Raw genomic sequence first — 22,609 nt, forward strand, 5'->3', positions numbered from 1 at the left:
GAAGGGGCTAGCCCTTATAATAGTCGAAAGTGATTGAAGGGGACAACTAACCCCCCTTTCACGCTCAGTATTTTCCCAAACAGATCGAATCAAAATTTTGAGATATCCAATTTGTTCAACGTAGTCGAAAGTTCTGGATATTAGGTCTTTTTGGATGATAACCCCTTGAGAGCCCTCAGTGCAAGGATTGTAAGCTATGCCCTGGGGGCATATAAGTTTTATATAGAAAGTAGTTGTAGAAACTTCAAAAATGGCTCATTTGTTTGGAAATTGTAATTGCCCTTTTTAATAGTCGAAAGTGAGTGGAGAGTAATTTACCCCCTCCCATGCCCACCATTTCCCCAAACACATTAAATCAAAGTTTAGAGATAGCCATTTTGTTCAACGTAGTTTAAAGTTCTTGAAATTATGTATTTAAGGATGACAAACCCCCCAGAGCCCCTAGGGCAAAGGTTGTAAGTTATGCCCTGGGGGCATATAAGATGTTTATAGTTAGTTGTCGTAAAAACTTCAAAAGGGGCTCATTCAATTGGGACTTGAGAGAGCTAGTTCCCCTTTTTAATACTCGAAAGTGATTGGAGGGTAACTAACCACCCTCTCAAGCGCACGATTCCCCTAAACACACCCAATGAAAATTTTCAGGTAGCCATGGGTTTCAACGTAGTAGATTGTTCTGGAAATTAGGTCTTTAAGGGTGACAACCCCCAAACCCTCAGGGCAAGGGTTGTAAGTCATGCCATGGGGGCATATAAGTTTTTTATTGAAAGCGTTATCATAGAAACTTCAAAAGGGCTCATTTGATTGGAAATTGAAAGGGTTAGTGCATTTTTTTAATATTTGAAAGTGATGGGAGAGCGACTAATCATTTTCCCTAACACATCCAGTCAAAATTTTGATATAGCCATTTTGTTAAACGTAGTTGAAGGTTCTGGAAATTATGTCTTAGAAGGATGACAGCCACTCTCAGCCCTTAGGGTAAGGGTTGTAATCTATGCCCTGGGGACATATAAGGTGTTTATAGAAAGCGATGTCGTAGAAACTCAAAAAGGGCTCGTTCGATTGTAAATCGAAAGGCCTAGTGCCCTTTTTAATAGTCGAAAGTGATTGGAAGGCTTGAAATTGTTATAATAAAGATCGATGTGGGTATTATGTATGATTTTTTTTGTTGTTGTTGTTGTTTAGACCAGGGCATTTAGAACGACTGAAGGTATTATGTTCAAACTTTCGGGACCATTCCTGCTCTTAAAATTTAACCAAGTCGAAATAGCGTAAGTGTATCCAACCTTTAAAAGAAAGTAAGTAGATTTTTTTGCGAATGGCATGAAGTTTTCCATTTCAGGTCAACTAGAGGAGGTATGAAACGAAATTAAACACTACTATTAATGTCCAGATTTTTAAAAGGGCGTATGATGTTAAAAACTGCTGAAAATTTTTCTCCAGCATACAAATAACAAACCAAACTATAAAGTCTTAAAAAAACGAGAAGATTTAAAGTATTGTTTTCTTCTTCTCTGAAAAGACTATGTCAATATAAAACGAACAGAAATTAATTAAAAAACTTTCCACAAAATAAGTTTTTCAAAGAAAAGTAAAGAACTCCGTTAAACAAAAAATAAGCAAAAATAAAATCAAATAATCCACCAAGCGTGAAACTACCGCAAATCAGCAATGATAAATAAATGAAACCCAAAACGAACAGAAATTACAACAAATAACCGAGTCAAACTCAAAACGAGCAGAAATTAGCATAAGTTGAGCTCGAAACCCCTATGCTTTCCCAAGGCCAGAACAAAATTTGCACTTTACTGAAAAAAATACAAATGAATTTGCATTGTCAAATGAATATACATATACTGATATTTAATAAACAAAATGTTAATATCATTTGATTTATTAAAGTTATAAAAGTAAGAACATTTATATTTTAATATGAACTGACACGATTCTGAAACCAACACGAAAACATGAGTAATTCAATAGATACTTTGTGCACTCGAGTTTTCTCTGTATGTTTTCCTTTATCTAACCCTGTGTTTGTTTCACTTTGCTGGTTTCACCCAACAGTATGGAAATATTGCAGGATGTCATGATGTTGTTTTGGTAATAATATGTGATAAACACGAAATTTTTTTTTTTTTTTTTAAATCGTATCCTACTACAAAGAAATGACTTTAAGATTACTTAAAAAAAGGCACTAGTACTTCTAATTTTTGTTAAAATGAGTCCTTTTTAATTTTCTTAGACCATTGGTTTGATATGATCCTCCCTAAGAAAAAAAGAAGAATAAATTAACGTGCCTCCGCGATCTTTCTTCTGAGAAACGGTCACTCGGTCACTTTTCATTAGTCACCATTCTCCCTAGGTATAGGCGTAGTTGCAGTCTCGTCAAGGTTCCAAGCTCCTCAGTTCACACGGAGCGTTCTCTCTTGAATCTGGTTCTACGAGACCGACCAATCATGGCGTACGAATTTGGCATAAGAATTGAAAGTTGAAAAATTTGAATGAAGAAGGCTTAAGACTTTTTTTGCCTTTTTGTGTAGAGTTTTGTCTGGATTGGGAATATATCCAATGAGGCTTAGTCCAGTTCTTGAAAAAGGGAAAACAAGTATCAGTATTCATCGAAGTACTCTTGTTATTTGTACCTGTCTTATCATACAGAAACATTTTGTTCTCCACATGGACATTCTTGTCATTCTTGACCACTTGCTTACCCTCCATTCCTGTCAATTTCTTGCCACTAATCTTCTGTGTATTTGGTTGTAACTTAGTCTTAGTTCCTGGTGAGTTGATCCAAGTTAAACTAGTATTACACTTGGGACTCAGGCTTGGAGACTCATGTGAACGGGAATTTTTTCAAAGTCGCATCCCTAGCAATGACTACGACCACGACTAAGCCCCATATGAATGGCCACTAAAAGGTCACTAAACTTTTAGAGGGTGTGAAAATTGTATACATTTTCTTTTGACTCTTACGTTTTGATGGGTAATATTAAAATTGAAGAATTTTCAATATTTGGAATCAGACAATTTTTTGATATTATCACAAATCTCTTTTTTAGAGTTTAGGTTAGTATTGGTTCAAGTCGTTCTTTGCTTACAGTCAATTACCATGAACTGTTTGATCTTTTGAAAAATCTACGACCAAGAGATTTGTTTACATGGCAACATTGTCAGTCTCCCAAAATATTCAAATATCCTGCATGTTGGTAGATTGTTGACTAAGTAAGTGATTATATTTCTATTTGGCTGTAGAAGATGAGATATAGCAGCAGTAAATTATGTGTCACAAATGAATAATTATCAAAGCGTGACACTATAGGCTCTAAAATGATCAGTTTGAAGAAACGGAAACTTGGCATTAAAAAAAAATCCCTTATGTAACCTAGCCTAATTTTACAGGGGAAGCAAAGTGATTGTATGCTATAATATCTTTTAAATAGTGCTAATGAAATATGCCTGAATTCTAGAGACTGTAGGTTAGATACAACATCATAGCCTAGGAATCTTTGAGCTGGTTGCTGTTAAACTTGGGACAAACCTTAGTCTTCAGGACTGTACCATAATTCTTAGAATAAATCACATAGGCTATTTCAACCTGTTTAGTTTATTAAGAAGCTGATCAACATTAGCAGAGCCATTCCTAGGGTTGGCCAATTCAGGGTTAGGTATAGCCTATATAGGGGGGGGGGGGCTGAAATTCATTTCCAATAGAAATTCTTATTATATTCGTAATCAGCATAAAAAAAGGCATTGAATAGTGTTTTCACTTTATTCCCAACTCAATAATATGATTTTGTAGAACTTTACCCAGTGCCTAGGGTAACTGGGTAAAATTCTACTTTAGCTACTTTTGGCTATCTTGGAAAGCGGTTAGGTTAGGAAAATGAAACTTTCAGGGATATGTCCACAGGCTAAAGTATGTCCCAGGAAGGTATTTTGAAGTACCTACCTCCACTCCTTCTCTCTCTAGAGGGTCCTGAAATTCGCCTACATCACAGCTCTAGGCCTATAGCTGGTAATTTTTTTGCAAATCATATTATTGAATTAAAAATAAAGTAAACATACCACTCAATGCCTTTCTTTATGCTCTTTCCAAATATAATAGGCATAATTATTTTTGTCAGAAATGAATTTTACACCCACCCCTATATATACCAATTCAGGGTATATATTTGCACATTAGGTGGGGGGGGGAAAGTTTAAACTTACCTCCCATTTACATCGGAAATATAATTTCCCATGAATTTTGGCTGTAATTTCTTCAAAAGTTGGTATTGGGTTGTAGGGCCTTTGTATTGATTTGTTAAGTTCTCTGGGGTCCAAACATATGCATAACAATCCATCTGACTTTTCCAATCCTACAATTGAATAAACCCACTTGGTTGGAGCTACCACTTTTTTGATGATGTCTAGACTTTCCAGGCAATCAAGTTTACTTTTAACCCTGTCATGTAAAGAAAAAAGGATTCTGCACACAGGATTCACAGAAGGAATTGCATTTCCCTCAACATGGATTTCTACTTTACCTGGGAGTTCTATCTATCTCAGTAAAGATATCACCAAATTCTTTGCAAATTTAGGTCTCCTGATTACTCTTCTTGGTAGATAAGGTTGAGATAGATGTGGTAACTTTCACAGGTCCTAATTCTATACATTCTTGGTACCCTAGTCCTGAGTTCAATTGTGTATCTACTATAAAGAAGCTGTAGTTTTTGTGGGATTTTCCATTCCATCTACAATTTAGAGAGCAGACTCCAGCAATCAGAATGCACATTCCTGCATAAGCTACAAGGATCTGGTTTGTCTTATACAGTTGTGGTCTGGGTTTAAGCCTCTTGTAGACAGATTTCAGTATGGCATTTGCTTCAGCTCCTGTGTCAATTTTGAATTGAGTGTCCCATGCCAAATTGTTCAGTTTGATGCCCTCTGTCATTTGCTTGTTCATTTGTGGTCTGGGTTTAAGCCTCTTGTAGACAGGCTTCAGTATGGCATTTGCTTCAGCTCCTATGTCAATTTTGAATTGAGAGTCCCATGCTGAATTGTTCAGTTTGATGGCCACAGTTAGTATCAATATACACTTCTTGTTCTTGATATCCATCAGTTCCTTCCATATCAATAGTGTCTATAGGTTTGCTACAACAGACACAAGCAAAGTGATTTGTCTTTCCACACTTGGAGCAAGATTTCCCTCTGGCTGGACATTTGTGGCTTTGGTTGTATATCCAACCACAGAAGTAACACTTCTTACTTGTCATGGGTTGGTCAAACTTGCTTTGTTTCCTTACAAGATCTATTGCCTGTTTTATAGTTGGTTTGTTTATTGTTGTATACAACATGGAAGTGGCTGACATGAGTTGTTCTTGGGTTGTCTCAAAAGCTCTTGCAATTGTTACTGCCCTGTCAAGAGTAAGGGTTCTACCTTGAGTCAATAGTTTTTCTTCAATTCTATGCTGTTTCAGCCCACATATTAATCTTTCTCTTGCCACTTCTTTCTCAAAGTCACTTGTAAACTCACAGTCTTTGACCAGCGCCTTGAGGGCTGTAATATAATGTTCTAATATTTAGTGTATAAATATTTAATGTATGCTAATATTTAGTATAATTGCCCATCAACTGTAATGAAAGATGGACTGTGGGTCATTGTGTAGGCAGGGGGGGGGGGGGGATCAGATGCATCAAAGAGTGTTTTTTAATGCCCAAATATTTTAAATCTCTTTATGCCTTCAGATGAATATTGAATGAGTTTTATTGGAAGGGGGGAAATGGAAACTGATATCTGATCCTTCTTGGTTAAGAGGAATATTTTTCATGTACACCCTTATAATTGGCATGAGAGGTGAGTGGGGGTAACAGTGCCCCTTCCATTGCAGCAATATTTTTCTATGTAACATAAAATATTACATTCATACACCTACCAGCACAGAGATAAAAATGCAGAGTGCCATCATTATGGGGCTTGGCAAGAAATTTCTCAGGCAAGGGGGATGTCAAGTGCTGCCAGCTTTGTTTTCAGTGATTTTAAATTTGTCTTACTTTTGCTTGTATGTAAAACATATTGTCATCCATATCCTCATCTATTACTACATTCCTTTCAGAGATAGTGAGACCATTTGCTTGTTCAAGAATATTATAAAGCATAAAAGATGCATCTCTTAGGGTGTATTTTGTTCAATTAGTTAAGGAAGGTCTTTAGACTTCTATGATAGTAAATCATAATTAACCAGTGACAGAATCAGCTAAACTCAACTGTTCTTTTCTTTGGAGAAACCTGATGGTTTACTGCCCAACATGTTTGAGTGTCAAAAACCATCTAATACAATTCGAAGTGTCATTGCTAGGTGACTAATTAGTTATAAATTTGCTTCTTATTGTAAATACAAGCAACAATTCTTCCTAATTTTATAAGGCATCAAAGAAATGCCCATTGTTTTTATTACTGATGAAATAAAAAGAGTGGCTAAAAATGACCTTTGAGTATATAAAATTGATTGTACCTTCAACATACCATAGTGAACAATTTAGTAAAACGTTGCTTTAAGCAGCCTTAATGTCATCACTTCCATCAATGATAGACATGGAGCATACTATTTGCAGTCAGTCATTTTTGGCCACTTCTTTATTAGCTGTTTTCAAGAGTGCTTAACTCTGATAGACCTTGGAGGGTGCAAACTAAGAATACCTTGGCTTTTATCCAAAACCAGTATTGTATAGCTTTGGATGATATTTGACTATTTATTATCCATTTGCAACCACCTTTAAAAAAGTTCAGTAAACTTGTTGAATGCTATATAGATAAATATAAATACTTATAGATATAAATATAGTGTTATATAAATACATAGATATAATATTATGGATGAAAATAATTTTTGGCATGCCATTCAGTGTTCTTTTGAAATATAATAATTACTACCATTAAAAACTTTATTTGTACCACTTCAAAGGCTCTAAACAATGCTATGACACATTGTTTCTTATGTAGTAGAAGTTTAGAAAAATATCCAGTTATAATGCATTGTTGATATTTGACAGTCATTTATTCCCAATGAAAGGATTTTTCACATTTGGGTGTAAATATAAGGAATAATATTCTGACTTTGCTGTAGACAAGGTTGTGACTTTATAAAAATAAACAAACAATGTTGTGACACACTGTTACTTATGTAGGAGAACTAAAGAAAATTGTACAATTCTATTCAAACCAATTCACTGTTGATATTTGACAGCCATTTATTCAATATAAAAAGATTTTTCACAGTCGATTGTTATAAAGATAAGGAACCTTTTTGTTACTTTGTGATATTGTTGTGAACATGGGCGTGCCTAAGGAGGGTGGGGGGGGTGGGCTCCAGCCCCCTCCCCCCCTGGCTGAATGATGCTTTCTTATATTTTTATTAATTTGAAAACTTTTTCCACAAAATAAGTTTTTAAAAGAGAGGTAAAGAGCTCCATTAAGCCAAAAATGGGCAGGAATAAAGTCAAATAATCTTCCAAGCATAGAACTACCACAAATCACAACCAACAAATAAATGAAACTCAAAATGAGCAGAAATTACAATAAATAGCCAAGTCAAACCCAAAACGAGCAAAAATTAACATTACTAAGGCTGACAATCCCCGTGCCTTCTCAAGACAAGAACATAATTTATGGACTTTAAGGATATTTAAGACTTTAAGGATATTTACTCCTTAAAGTCTTAAATTTTTTGTATTTTATTAAGTAATAAAAGTGAAAAAATTTTGAATGTATTTTGTTTTCAGTAAATTGCAAATTATGTTCTGGTCTTGAGAAGACATAGGGGTTATTCATGTTAATTTTTGCTTGTTTTAAGTTTGACTCGGCTATCTATTCCAATTTCTGTTTGTTTTGAGTTTCATCTATTTGTTGATAGTAATTTGTGGTAGTTTTATGCTTGGACAATTACTTGACTTCATTTCTGCCAATTTTTGGCTTAATTGAGCTCTTTACTTTTCTTTGAAAAACTTGTTTTGTAACACTTTCTGTTCATTTTTTTTTATTGACATAGTCATTTTCATGAAAAAAAAAATTGTATCTTTTCAGTTTTGTTTTCCATAAGAATCCATAGTTTGGCTTGCTATTTGTATGTTGGGAGAAACTTTTTCAACAATTCTTTATTCTGACACAAATAGTATTTTTAATTTTATTTTATACTTCCTCAAGTTATCTGAAAAAAAAACTTTATATCATTGCCAAAAGATTCTATCTATGCTTTTTGACAACCTGGATACACTTACACTCTATTTATTAATTTAAATTGTAAGAGCAAAAGTAGTAATCATAGTAGCCCCGAAAGCTTCAACCTATTACCCCCAGTCGTTCTCGATTTATTGCTGAAGTGTCCTATTGGCAACCGCAAACGCAATGCCTTTTGATTTAGTTTTAAAGCAGTATTTAGTTATATAGCATTATGGGCCAATTGCATAATTGTGGGGGTTGACATGCCCAATCCCTAAAGACAAAGTTGCTGGACCGTTCTACTGTGCTGAACAAAATTGTTGTCTCAAAATTTTGACTAGATGTGTTTGGGAAATAAATCGGCTTGAGAGACGGGCTGATTGCCCTCCAATCTCTTTTTACTTTTATAAAGGACACTAGAACTTTTAATTTTGAATCAAATTAGCTTCTTTGAATTTTTGGATGATATTTCTAGCTGTTATTGAGTTGTGCTGCCCATGATATTGCTTTTATGCCTTTTTGAAAACCTGCATGCATACAGTTTTTTCGTTTAATTGGAACTCCCCCTAAACACTTCCTAAAAGTTTCACCTTAATACTCTTAGCGTCATTAGTTACAGTAACTGTAGTGGTAGCATTAAAAGAATACACATAGTGCCTTCTGATTCGTTCAAAATCCCCCACAACTTACTCTTAAAGGTTGAACTTAATAATATAAGTTGTTCTTGAGATATAGCTTTGTCACCTTTTTGAAAGTCCATAGTTTGGACTTTGGACATGCTCATAGTTTGTTTTGATTTAGTTCAACGTCCGCCTAAATGTTTTTATATTTGATTATTGAAGACATTGTTATATTCTCTTTGGACTATTGGTTACAAAATGGCTATCTAACAATTTCGATCGAATGTGTTTGGGGAAAGGAGGATATCTGGGTGGGGGTGGGCTTTTTTGTCTCCATCATGCTTGACTCTTAAAATAGAACTAGAACTATACATTTTCAATCAAATGAGCCTACTCTTCTGTCCAAAAGACCACCCTTTTATAAAAATCTTATACGCCCCCCAGGCATAACTTGCATACCTGACCCCTATACTCTGGGGGGTTGTGTCAACCCCAAGTGCCGTCTTATGAGATTTTTGGACTATTTTTGAACAAATGGCTAACTCAAAATTTCATTCGGAAGCATTTGGGGAAATATGACATAGGGGGGGGGGGGGGTGGCTGCCCTCTAATAAATTTGACTCTTAAAAATGACACCTAAAATTCCGATTTCCAATCCAATGAGCCCCCTCCGAATTATATACGACTACCTTTTCCATTAAAACTTTATATGCCCTCGGGGCATAATTTACAACCCTTGCCCTGAGGACTGTTGGGAGGGGGGCTCTCATCCTCAAAGAAATAGTTTCTTGACTTTTAAACTACGTCAAACAAAATAACTGTCTCGAAATTTTGATTGGAAGTGTTTCTGGAAATGATGGGGATGGGGGGATGGTTGCCCTCCAATCATTTTGACTATTAAAGAGGCACCTTTCAATTCCCAACCGAATGAGCCCTTTTTGAAGTTTCTACGACAACAAATCGCCATCTTAAAATTTCTATCAGATGTGTCTCGGGAAAATATGACGCGTTTGTGTACTTGTGTCTGGGGCAGGGGAAATCTGCCCTCTGATCACTTTGACTCTTAAAAAGAGCACTGTAAGTTCTGATTACCAATCCAATGAGCCCTTTCCAAAGTTTATCTGACCACCATTTCTATAAAAACCTTATATGCCCCTAGGGCGTAACTTACAACCCTTGCCATGAGGGCTATGGGTGGGGGAGTGGATGTTCATCATCAAAGACATAATTTCTGGACCTCTCAACTACGCTGAATAAAATGGCTATCTAAAAAATTCTGATTGGATGTGTTTGGGGAAATGATTGGTGTAGGGGGGGGGGGGTTGACTTCCAATCAAATGAGCCCCCTCCGAGGTTTATACGACCACCCTTTCTATAAATTATATCTCCTAGGGCATAACTTACAACCCTTGCCCTGAGGGAGGGGGGGGTGTCATCCTCAAAGTCATAATTTCTAGACATTTAAGCTATGCAGAATAAGGTGGCTATCTCAAAATTTTGATTGGATATGTTTGGGGAAATAATTGCCGTGGAGAGGGGGGCTGGTTGCCCTTCATGAGCTCTTTTTGAATTATCTACGCCATTTCTTTGTATAAGAAGTGCCCTGATCTAAACAAAATAAAAATAAATAATTTATTGTGCCCACATCATTCTTTACTTAGGCAGCACTATCATGCTGCCTACAATGTTTTGTTTTGAGATTTCTATTATACAGTGTTGGAAGTGCTTATTAGACTTGGTAAGCCCCCCCCCCCCCCTAAAATTCAGCCTATGGGTCCCCTTGGTTGTGAACAATGTTATGACTTTATAAAGATAAAGAAACATTGTTCTGACACATTGTTAGGCTACTTATGTAGGACTATAGAGAAAAATACAATTCTATTGAAATATTAGTTGGAACAAATTTGAAACAATCGTACTGTTGATATTTGAGAGTCATTTATTCCAAATGAAAGGATTGTTTGCAGTTGAGTGTTATAAATATTAATTTAAAAAAAAAATTCCAAAAGACAAGTTTTTTAAAGAAAAGTAAAGAACCATATTGAACTTAAGACCAGCATAAGTAATAATTCAAACTCAAAACGACCAGAAATAATTATTAAAGAATAAATGAAGCTCAAAACAAACAGAAATTAAATAAACAATCATAGTAAATTTACCAAGAACAGGTACTTTTTAAATGAATTTTTTAAATTAAACTAATTGAAATGAGTTAAAATTTAATTATATATTCAAGTCAAACTTAAAACGAACAAAATCACTACAGGAGTGAGGCTACTGCCCCCTTCCCCCCCCCCCCCCCTAACTGTAAAACTCCAAAGCCTATGGTGTCATTTACGTTTTATTGAAAACAATATGTGTCTTGAACAGTCCTTAGAAAGATATAATGAAAATAAACTGAATATTTAATATACGATGATGTTTATTGTTGAAAACTAAGCAATTTTCAGGTGAAAACTAGGCAATTTTCAGGTGAAAACTAAGCTTATATTAGTACTTGTTGTCTGTATGTTTGCTATTATTGTTTATTTAATTTCTGTTTGTTTTAGGATTTCATTTATTCCTTAATAGGAATTAGTAATTGTTTTGATTTTGGATGATTATAGGAATTTATTTCTACTGGCTTTGAGTTTAATGTAGCTCTTACTTTTCTTTGAAAAACTTATTTTTCGGAATTTTTTTTTAAATTTATTTTTGTTCATTTTTGGTTGCCAAAGTTTTGTAATTGGTTAACACAATCCTATTTCTTCAGTTTTTCACGTTGCTGGTGTAAGAATTGAAACATATGAGTCTAATTGTTAGCTCTACCGTCTTTTAGTTTATTTCAAAATTCCCCTCAACATTCATTAAAAGTTTTGATCAAATGACATTAACTGTTCCTGGAATATTGCACCTCCCTCGACACTCTGAAAGTTTCTACTTAAAACCCTTCACTGTTTGTAAGATATTGCACACATCATTTTAACAAGCTGGGCATGCATGGTATCTTTTGATTTTGGTTCAATGTCCGTTGAAAGGTTCAACTAAATATGATTACCCTCAGATGATAAACCAGTCAACCCTCAGATGTTGCAATTGCACACTTTTGCGAACTGGGATGCACAAAGTGCATCCCGGTTCATTGCACAAAACTGGTTCTTTTCAACCAGTAAATTGATCAAATATCCAACAATTACCCCACGTTAGAAATTTTTTTTACGGGGAATATAGTTTCAAAGACTATCAAAAATATTTTCTAGGACAAAATGGACCACGTAAAAAGATTTACCTATGTTATAATTGGTGGAGGAATAGCAGGTGTATCATGCCTTGAACAAATTAAAAACAGCAAGTTGGAAAATGAATCTATTTTGCTTATTACTGCTTCTCAATTAGTGAAAGCAATCACAAATGTTGCTAAACTAACAAAACTTCTTGTCGATTTTGATGTTGAAGAAAGAGAGTCAACCTTTTTGGAAAGAGAAAAAATATCAGTCATTGTAGATGGCGTTGAGGTGCTTATGCCAGACACTCATCGTCTTTTAACAAATTCTAATGGCTTTATAGAATATAAAAAGCTGTGTATTTGTACTGGCGGTAAGCCGAATTTAATTGCCGAAAATAATCCCTTTGTACTTGGAATCCGCGATACGGACTCGGTCAAAAGGTTCCAGGATCGTATTAAAGACGCTAAGCGGATTATTATCGTCGGAAATGGAGGTATTGCAACTGAGCTTGTATATGAGCTTAAAAATGTCGAAATTATTTGGGCAATAAAGAATAAATCCATAAGTGCTTCTTTTGTTGACCCAGGCGCTGCAGAATTTTTCCTCACATCTCTTGAATCTACCCAGAAAAAAGAGGTTGTGTCAAAAAGATTGAAATATGTTGTATCCTCAGAGGACAAAAAAGATGAAAGAGTATCAGGTAGTGCTCTTGGCCCTGATTGGCATTTGGGGGTGAATCTGCAGGGTCGATTGGAAAAGGGGAGAGAAATTGGTGTTGAATACGAGTGCAAGCCAGTTGCAATTCTTTCTCCTAGTGAAATTACTGAAGAGAGACGAAACCGTGTCGTTGGGAAAACCGAAGAATGGCCAGTTTATTTAGAGCTTTCTAATGGAAAGATATTTGGAGCCGATTTAATTGTTTCTGCAACTGGAGTTAAACCTGCTTTCCCTGCTTTTGAGAAAGGTAAGATTTGTTAATCTGTTTTAGACTCTTTAACAATGTGACCTCCAATATGTGCAGCAGGAAAGTTTGACTATATATATATATATTATTTTTTTTTTATTTGAAGTCTTATGTTATTTGCTTGAAAATCAGGAGATCCTCCCTTATTCCAAGAATTTGGGAGGGGGTGTTATTATTAGTATGGGAAAACTTGCTAAGACGATTCCAGGTCAGGCCACAAAGGCAGGTAAACTAACCTTCTAGCCCCTAATTGGAGCAATTAATAGGTTTTTGCATCAGTGGGGAGGGTGGGGGGGGGGGGTTGGACACCGTGAAAATTCAAGAATTTTTAGATTTTTATCCATACTTTATTGATAATTCACCAATTTTTTTAGACCTACTACATTCCAGACAAATCAAAATTGTGGCCAACAATACTATTGTGTCTCTAGTCACTCACCAAGGAAAATATTTTTTGACACCCCGTGTGATAAAGTTATTTTATTAGTAGTTCTTTTTTTAATAAAAATTGTGATATTAAGGTTATCAAAATGCAAATGAATAAAAATGGAATTTTTGTCATTTTTTCAAAATAATTTACTAATAAGTCATAATTCTTTTCTTGCTAAAATAAGTGAACTGAACTATATAATAAAAAGAATGTCTTTGAGAAAAAAAAAACATACACCAAAACAAATTTGAAAAGCTAGCCTTACCACAAAGTAGACTTGGAATAGAGCTCGTTGACTATCACACAATGATAGCAACCCTGAGGGGCTAGCTTGTGTAGTTTTGATACTAAAAAATTCTGAAATTTGTGGTTCCTGAGGGAACCTTCAGGCATCAAGGGGTTAAGGTTATCAAAATGCAAATGAATAAAAATGGAATTTTTGTCATTTTTTCAAAATAATTTACTAATAAGTCATAATTCTTTTCTTGCTAAAATAAGTGAACTGAACTATATAATAAAAAGAAAGTCTTGGAGAAAAAAAAAACATGCACCAAAACAAATTTGAAAAGCTAGCCTTATCACAAAGTAGACTTGGAACATTTATTTGAAACATAGGCTATATGACATGCATGTATAAATATTATTGGCAGATTTTCTCTACTACTACTACTACTGCAGATTCACTGCAGCACCAAGCAGCTCGAGGCCAACACAGCCGGGCACGCTCCTCCTCCATCTCAATCTATTCAAATCCTCCCTCTTTAAACCCTCCCAAGACGCTCCCATTTCCCTTAAATCTTTCCTTACGACATCTTCCCATCCCATTCGGGGGCGACCTGCTATTCGTTTGGCCCTAAGTGGTTGGCCGACAACGACAATCTGTCATCCTTCATCCATATAACGTGTCCTAGCCATCTCATCCTTTCCCGCATTATAGCCCTAGAAAGCGGGATTGAACCATATTTTTCGTACAGTTCATCGTCTGAGATTTGGTCAGTCAGTCGAATACCCAAAATAATCCATAGGTCATTTTTCTGGAAAATATTTAGCAAATCCTCCTCCGTTTTCTGGAGCGCCCAAGCTTCAAAACCATACTTTATCACTGTCATCACTATTGCTTCCAATATTCTGATCCTCTTTAACAGACTATTTTTCCAAGCTTCTTTCAACTGCTCTTCTCATTACCTTGTAAAAACTTCTTGTCTACTTGTCCCTGTAAAAGCACCCAGCAACTGAAACGTTGACTCGACGCCCTCTGCGCCAGCAATGGCTCAGGAGGATCTTTATCCTTTATCTTCTCATTACCCACCTTTACCTTTTCACCTTCACTTATTCCTAGTCCTTAGTCTTCTTGACCTAAGTCTTCTTGACCACTTAGCCTTAGTCTTAGAGAAGACTAGGTCTTAGTCTTAGTCTAAGACCTTAAGTCTTAGTCTTCTTGATCAAGCTTTCAAACCTATTCCTGCACCCTAAACTCGCTAAAGCTGATACTCTCTGTTGTCAATACTCCAAGCAAATAATAGGCTTTGACTTCTTTTAGGGGGGGTGGAGGTCAAGACCCACCCAAGTTTTTGACGTAAACGACGCCACGCCTTAGAAAAAGTTAAATATAGCCACCTAAAAATGTACTAGAATAGGATGAGATTCCAGGAAACAAGAAAAAGGGCATTCTTTAAGGTAGTTAATATATAAGACCCCTTACTACAAAACTTTGACGGGTTTAATCTTTAGTTTCATACAATTTTGTATAAATCCCAGGTTCTTCAACTTTGGTGAAAAGAATAGACTCCTTCAGAGATTGTTTTAAAGCGAAATGTGGTTTATCAATGCAAGAGACTTTGGTTTTTACTGAAATAAAGCCAAGAAAACCCCTTCCTAGTACGTAGACGTAAACTCTACCCTTAACTCTTACCCTTAACCATTTAACCAGAAATTATAGCCTGGTTAGATAAGTACAAATAAGCCAAACTGTTTTGTTTCAACCAAGCGAGAGGTCACCGACTTTCAGAAATTACTTGCACCAGGTTTATTTATTAAAATAAACATTTATTTATCATTATTATTATTTATTGTTATTATTATTATTATTATTATTATTTATTATTTATTTATTATTATTATATATTATCATAAATAAACCAAATTGTTTTGTTTCAACCAAGCTCCAATCCAGATCCAAGATCCAATGCTTGGATCTGGGCTATCATACACGTTTGGCGTAGCTTCCTTGCTTTGGTCGATTGATGATTTGCGTTCTAATAACCTCCCTCCTAATTGTTGATGGGTCTTCCCAATATATATAAGAGCATAATCTTCATAAGTTTGACCGGATACCCCCTCCCCTTATACGACCCTGGTACAAGAGTTGAGGGACCAGGAAAGTGGCCTCCTACAACAGCTTAAAGAAACAGCAGAACTGTCAACACTTTTATGAAAGAACTGGTTCGATCTCTTAATAACTTTAAAATGTGTTTTATTATTACGTAGACTATACTCTTTTGAAGGCCATTACGGTACCTCGGTGTGAAATAATAGTTTTTTGTTAAGATACATTTCAGCCCCTTTGGACATAAAACCAAATCCTAGGTAGTTTGACCCAGGCACTCGGAGAAAGGGCAAGTTCATCATAATGAAAAAAATAGCCTACTCATATTAAAAGTATTTATTGTTAAGAAAAACTTGAGAATACCATGGGGGACTCGGTGCTATCCACCTCTCTGTTTGTGCCTTTTAATGTATCCCTGCTCTAATATTTTCTAATACTCTCCCATAGGTACATCAACAGTGAGGAAGCCTGCGGCTCTTCTCCAATTTCTAAAAAAAAATTTATTGGTCTTTATTTAATTCTATATAATTATTTTTATTAGCCCGTTTTGCGTTTCTTCATTAGTTTACCCCCCCCCCCCCCTTACAGGGACGTCGTAACTTGGTACTAAATTACTGTGTACGTCTGTTCGGTCTCCAACCGACTAATTATTTTCACTATTCATCTAAAAACCGTGTTTATTACAAATTAGTAATATACGTGTATTTATATATATATATATATATATATATATATATATATATATATATATATATATATATATATATATATAGAGAGAGAGAGAGAGAGAGAGAGAGAGAGAGAGAGAGAGAGAGAGAGAGAGAGAGAGAGAGAGAGAGAGAGAGGACTTTCTCATATAAAATAATTACTCAGAATCTGCCTTTTAACAAAAGTGGTCGTTTTAACAAAATATTGTGAATTTAAAAGTTATTGATATATATTCACTGTAACTATTACATAAGCTCTATCCAGTAAAGCTTGGGTTTAAATTTAAAGCAAATTTTGTTATAAAACTTCTAACTTGATCTATCTTGTTTTATTCGTCTTCTAGTTTTTTATTTATTAATTTTTTTTTGTTTTGAATCCTTGTTACTTGGGTGATTTCTCTACAGTTATATGCTTGGTAGAGGAGAGGCTAAAGACATTTCTTCAAACTTTTAATTTTTTCTTTAATTTACCCATTGATTTTATTTGTGTTAATTGCACGGCCGGACCCCGCGGGGGGGGGCTTAGGGGGGATTGAACCGCTTCCAAAATGTTATTTTGACTCGTAAAAAAGTAACAAAAATGGATATAAACAAATTTTGTTTGCGTTTTTTGAATTTTTTGTACCCCCCCCCCCCCCAAAAAAAAAAAAAAAACTTTGAGTAAAACCCCCTCCGAAGAAAAATCCTGGGTACGGCCTTGGTTAAATGCAATCCTAATTATTTATAATTTGTTTTAGAATGAGTTTGAGTATTACCTATTTCATCTTTGAAAAATGTATTGACAATAAAATTCTGCTTTTAAAACCTCTAATTTTCACTTATATTCGTCTTTTTAATTATTGTCGTTAATTTATTAAAAACTCAATTCACCCTATATTTTTTAGGATCAAATATTGCTGTGGGAGAAGATGGTGGACTCCTTGTCAACGAATTCATGCTGACGTCAGCTAATGATGTATATTCAGCTGGAGACTCGTGCACGGTTAATTGGGATACAGCCCGACATTGGTTCCAAATGCGACTTTGGTCACAAGCAAGACAACTTGGTGCTTATGCTGGCTTGTGCATGGCCCAACAGCACCATGGTGAAACACCAGTACTTGATTTTACATTTGAGTTATTTGCTCACGTTACTCATTTTTTTGGGTATAAAGTTGTGCTTCTTGGTTTATTCAATGGTCAGAAGCTTGATGGTTATGAGTTAATGGTTCGTATTACGCCTGGTGTTGAATATATCAAGCTTGTTATAAAAGATGGCAAAATTCATGGCGCAATTTTCATTGGTGAAACAGACCTCGAAGAGACATTTGAAAATTTAATTCTTAATCAGTTGGATATTTCCATTTACGGAGAAGATATTTTAAATCCAGATATTGATATTGAAGACTACTTTGACTAGTTTTTACTGTGGTTTTGTATCTCCTTTTTGTGATTCTCAAAATACCTGAATAAATTTGAATTTGGCAATTTATTTGAGGCAATCTTTTGGCCAGGTTTAGGGAACACTTCTGCTCCACTAAGCTTTGTTTTTAACGCATGAAACACGCTTACTTGTATGCTTGTGTAGCGTGCAAGCTTTCTACGGAATCATTGTGATTAGAAGGCTTTTATATTATAATGAGATTTGAAAGTTATCATTTACTAAATACGAATGTCAAATTGTTATCAAGTAACCAATTAGCAAGTGATGACATGTCCTTCAAACGACTTTTCAAACGACATGTCCTTCAAACGACTTGAGCTTAAACAATCTTAGGTATCACGTTCCTAAAAGTGCTTTTATTTGCTCTTAAGGATTATGTGGACTGGAAGTGGCTGCCAAACAAATTTTAATAGATGGTGGCAAAGCCCGTCTTATTGTTAATACGCCTTGTAATTCCATTGGCCTGATGTCAAAGAGACAATGTATAAAATTTATCAAATCAGAAATAGTTAGAGACCCAGCCAACGAAATTCTAACATCACAGGCTTCAACGAGCTAAAGAAGGTTTGAGGACTTTATCAGGGGCAGAATTGGTTGCTGAAAACGAATATAGGCGGGAGCAACGAAGATTTTGTGTGCCAAAGGAGATACTACCTGATTTGCATAATCGATGACGTTATCAGCTATATTTTCTGGTTTTCGACCTAGATTAGAGGTTTAAACTTAGAATGTGAAACAGAGTAAGGTACCGAGAGAGAAAAGAAAAATGATGAGCACAATCACATCTAGCTTCCTAACTGCACATTATTAAACGTACGTAAGTGGTGACATCAGAAACCAACTTTTCTGTATTTGCAGTTATGTTCAACTTTTCTGTATTAGAGTTATGTTCAAATGGGGAGGAACAGAACAATTACGGCTGCATAGGAAGGTGACAACACTTTTGGAACTCCATTCCATTAGTGGTGTCAAAACAGAAGCCACTTGTAATAACTAAATGTAGACAATTTTTAATCCTAGCATCTATAGAAGTACGTCCAAAATAAAAAAATTAGCTGCAGAAATAGAGCTTTTTATAAAAAAAAAAAAAAAAAAAACAAAGAAAAAGAATCTAAAGAAAATAACCACAAATTACGCAAATGTCATACTTCTTCGGGCGAATTATCACACTTTCCGGCACAGGCACCCATAACATCACAAAATCGAGGAATGCATCTACAGTTCTTGGTGTGCTTTTGGTGCACTTTTTGCTACACTCAGAAAAGAGTTGTGAACATCCCGACGGAAGCGCTTGAAACAACATCTTGTCCAGAAATTTGCCATCAATAACTCAAAGGGCTTGGCAGACACGGTCTTGCAATCAAAGAGGTATTCCAGATTGCAAGTTGATAGTAAGAATGCTTACAATGATCCACAAACGCCCCCTCTCTAGGAGGCAACGCTTTCAGCTCCTTCTTACGAGGGTACAAGTATAATCGTAAATCACAGAGGGAAAACTGATTAGGATCCCTTCCATAAGCGCTGATTATCAGCTTACTTTCAACATCCTGGAAGGAGAACATACGGATTTCCGTGAAGGTTTTATCTCTCAACTTCTGTATTGCACACTGAATCTCCATGTACAGACCACTCTTCTTGGCGGACGCTAATAATGTTTGTTTTCCTTTCGAGAAAAAATAACTCGTTGTGTCACACCCCGAAATGCAGTGAATGAACGCCAGGAAGTTCAACATTTGCTTCTCCGTTCTCTGGAACAAAGTATCAATGGGGACATAATAATTTAGAGACTTCACGATGATTCGAGGTACATTTTCCCCAGGAAAAATGTTAAGAAGATGAGGGAATTGGTCTACTAGTTTCACAACTGCATCAGTGCCATTAGTACAAACAGTTACTCTTCAAAGCCGTTTCTGAAGCAAAAGGGAGCGTGCAGAGCTATTCTGGTGTCCGCTTCCTCATGTGTGCTACACAGAAATTCCTCGAAACTGAGCGAATCTAACATCATGACTTAAACATACAGCTCTCATCCTGTCTTCAAATCCTCCAGACAGCCACACACGCAAGGTGTTGGCAGTACTTAAGCTGTTTATATAGTCAAATCCCTTTGCTTCCCGTTTCTTAGAAACTTCTTTCATCAAATTGGCTTTGCTCTTTGTATTTGCAACAATCTTTGACCAGTTTCCAATTTTTGAGCTCTGTCGAGAAGGAGTAGACTGTCGAGCAGTGGCCACGTAGCTGGTGACACCCACTGCTGTCCTTCTGAGATATATACTGCCACCATTTAGATCAGTGAGGCCAAATAGTCTGTCATACCTGTCACCCACAATATAAAATTCAGTTGTAAAATGTGCAAAGTAGAGCGGAGAGATAATACTCCCCTCTACTCTTGAAACCCCTGATTTTTGGAAATGGATCTGAAACTGAACTCATGGAAAAATATTCTACCAGACAAAATGTTCAAAAAGGCTCTCCAGAATAAAAATATACCCAATGTTTGTTTTTTACCTATTTCTGCAGATACGTCCTTTTTGCCATTGGCGTAAGGAATTTTGAATGCTCCACCCTACCAGGTATTCGTTTTCAGCGCGTGTCTCTGCCCTAGATTCCATATTCAAACCTTCTTTAGCTCGTTGAATCCTGGTAACTATTTTCTAGCGATCTTTCTTTATCTTGGGTCCTTGGCTGAAAATAGCGTGGTTTATACTATTGGCTAAATGCAGGAAAAAGAAGGTGGTATATTGATTATTCATGTCACTTTTGCTTGAGTTCGACTTAATTCATTTTTATTATATATTTTTTCGGCCAGCTTACGATTCTCATGTTTCAACGAAAGAAGATAATTTTGATATCATTCGATAGCTGAGATTCAGCTTTATCCGTTTTCCTAATTACATCTTTGAAATTTGCTTTCTTTTTTTGAAGAAAAACCTGCGGGAAAAGTTTTTCAAAACATGGAATTTGGCGACAAAGCTACAGCTAGCTTTTTAACCCGAATATACGAGATATTTGTATCATATTGTTCATTAGTTTCAGATCTATCCATTCACGGAGAAAATTTCTGATTTTGTTTACGATTATTCCTAGAGAATAATTTAAGCCTTCTCGGAAAGGGAAAATTTTTTACCGCTAGATGACTTAGACCTCGCAGAATCTTCTTTTGGCAAGTTTTAGCCGGACAGCCTTACAGAGTTATCTTCCAGAGCCTGTGGTGTCGGTGGTAAGCGAGTGAGAGCAGAACTGGGAATGTTTTTTTGTCTCCGAGTTATTAGCTTGTATGTCTATATTTGTGTAAAACGTTCTATTCTGTGCTAGTTTTATCTGCAATATCTCGCGAAATCCTGAGGAGATCCAGTTTAAGCTTTTAAGGTTTCTTGGGAGGGAGGAAACGCAAATGATTCCGCAAAAAGTTATTCACCAATTCGCCAATTTATTTGAAACCGTAACTGACTGGAAATTGATGGATTTTACCGTAATTTCACTGACGAATTTCATCAATAAATGCGATGATGCTTAACACCGTCTTTGTAATTATATATAATTATAGATTATCATAACGTTACTAAGCTGAGTTGAAAAAGGCTACAATGCTACGCCTGCTGTAATCCAAAGGTGTTAAATAACATACATTTACAGAACATTCTTACAAAGATTTTATCATGAAATTTAGTTTATTTGGTTGGGTTTTGATTTGGTTGGCTGGGTTTATTGATTGTTTTTGTTTGTTTTTTTTTCATTTTTTTTTTTTTATTTGGTTGGGATAGATTGTGATAAAATGATTGTTTCTTCACCTTGCTTCCTAATTTTGTAGTTAGTCGTCTTTATATCTTAGTAGGGAAACACACGTAGCAGTAACATTTAGCAGCAAGTCTAACTTTAAAATTTTAACAGCTAACTTTAGCTAAGAAGTTCAAACCGAATAAAAACGCATTTGAGGAATGCATCGTGAATCGAATCGCAAATCGTTATAATCACAGAAAGCACCAAGCAGTGGACCAAAAATAAGAAGAAATTTATCCAATGAATCACTTAGTGTGGCAACATGAATTGTCTATTTTGTCCCTTGTTAATATCTTTTTTGTCCCAGGAATTTCACCCTAGTAGAAATGTAGGCTGATCATTTGGCAAAAATGATCCTTTAAGTTAAATTGCTTCCCTTAAAGAATTTATTTTAGCTCTAGATATCGGAGGGCCATTTTGTAACATTGTTCTCCTTCCCCTGTGTCTAATCTTTTCAGTATTAGGTTACTAATTTTGATTATTATTTATCTATTATTCCTCTTAACATTTGTTTGTCGGTGTGTGTAGAAATAAATAAATTATGTTGTTTTGTGCAAAACCTACTTGGGCCTATAGCCTAAAACTAAAAAATCTTCTAATATTTTTATTCCTTCTTGTGTGCTTATTTATTCTTTTTTTTCCTCACCTCCTGATCAGTCCCCTCCCAACCACCACCAGATTTTGAAAAATATTTTTTTGGGAGTTTTTGTTGAAAAACAAACTTTTCAGCTCATTTTTCAACTCAAAAACAACTTAACTTCTTCAGCTTATTTACCGTATACAAAATGCGTAAGCCAACGCCATAGAATCCTGGTTATTAGTTCAGTTCATTGGTAATACACAAACGTCAAAATCAGCAAAGCGCTTTCTTATTTAATATTCCTCGTTATTTGGTCGAGGCACTTCATCAAGTTACTATTTGAATCTTCACGGAGGCTTATGATTGAGACACAATGGGG

At 35.6% G+C, this 22,609-nt stretch overlaps 2 protein-coding genes across 4 annotated transcripts in view; both read left to right on the top strand.

Moving 5' to 3' along the window:
* The first annotated feature begins 3,179 nt into the window (after positions 1-3,179).
* Positions 3,180-17,915, top strand: Pyroxd1 (pyridine nucleotide-disulfide oxidoreductase domain 1). Of its 2 annotated transcripts, none has more exons than XM_089103867.1 (3): positions 3,180-3,222; positions 12,057-12,987; positions 17,335-17,915. In XM_089103867.1, exons 2-3 carry the CDS (start codon positions 12,063-12,065, stop codon positions 17,847-17,849), a joined length of 1,440 nt encoding a protein of 479 aa, XP_088959993.1. In that variant the 5' UTR covers positions 3,180-3,222; positions 12,057-12,062; the 3' UTR covers positions 17,850-17,915. The 2 variants fall into 2 exon arrangements, with proteins under 2 accessions (XP_088959993.1, XP_088959995.1); XM_089103869.1 differs by lacking the exon at positions 3,180-3,222 and adding an exon at positions 3,392-3,415.
* The window catches only part of Elp1 (elongator complex protein 1), a 316,851-nt gene continuing 297,440 nt past the window's right edge, over positions 3,199-22,609 (top strand). For both annotated transcript variants that reach the window (XM_089103865.1, XM_089103866.1), the window contains exon 1: positions 3,199-3,222. The gene's annotated coding sequence lies outside the window, so the exon portion shown is untranslated. The remainder of the gene's footprint in view (positions 3,223-22,609) is intronic.

The sequence above is a fragment of the Artemia sp. Qi Xiang Cuo genome, chromosome 18 (genome assembly GCF_049724085.1).
Source record: "Artemia sp. Qi Xiang Cuo chromosome 18, ASM4972408v1, whole genome shotgun sequence".
NCBI lineage: Eukaryota > Metazoa > Arthropoda > Branchiopoda > Anostraca > Artemiidae > Artemia > Artemia sp. Qi Xiang Cuo.

Bases quoted from the DNA above. Each gene is read 5' to 3' on its own strand.
- Pyroxd1 (XM_089103867.1), top strand. From the start codon at position 12,063: ATGGACCACGTAAAAAGATTTACCTATGTTATAATTGGTGGAGGAATA. The intron at 12,988-17,334 runs GTAAGATTTGTT...TATATTTTTTAG, and splicing joins TTTCCCTGCTTTTGAGAAAG to GATCAAATATTGCTGTGGGA.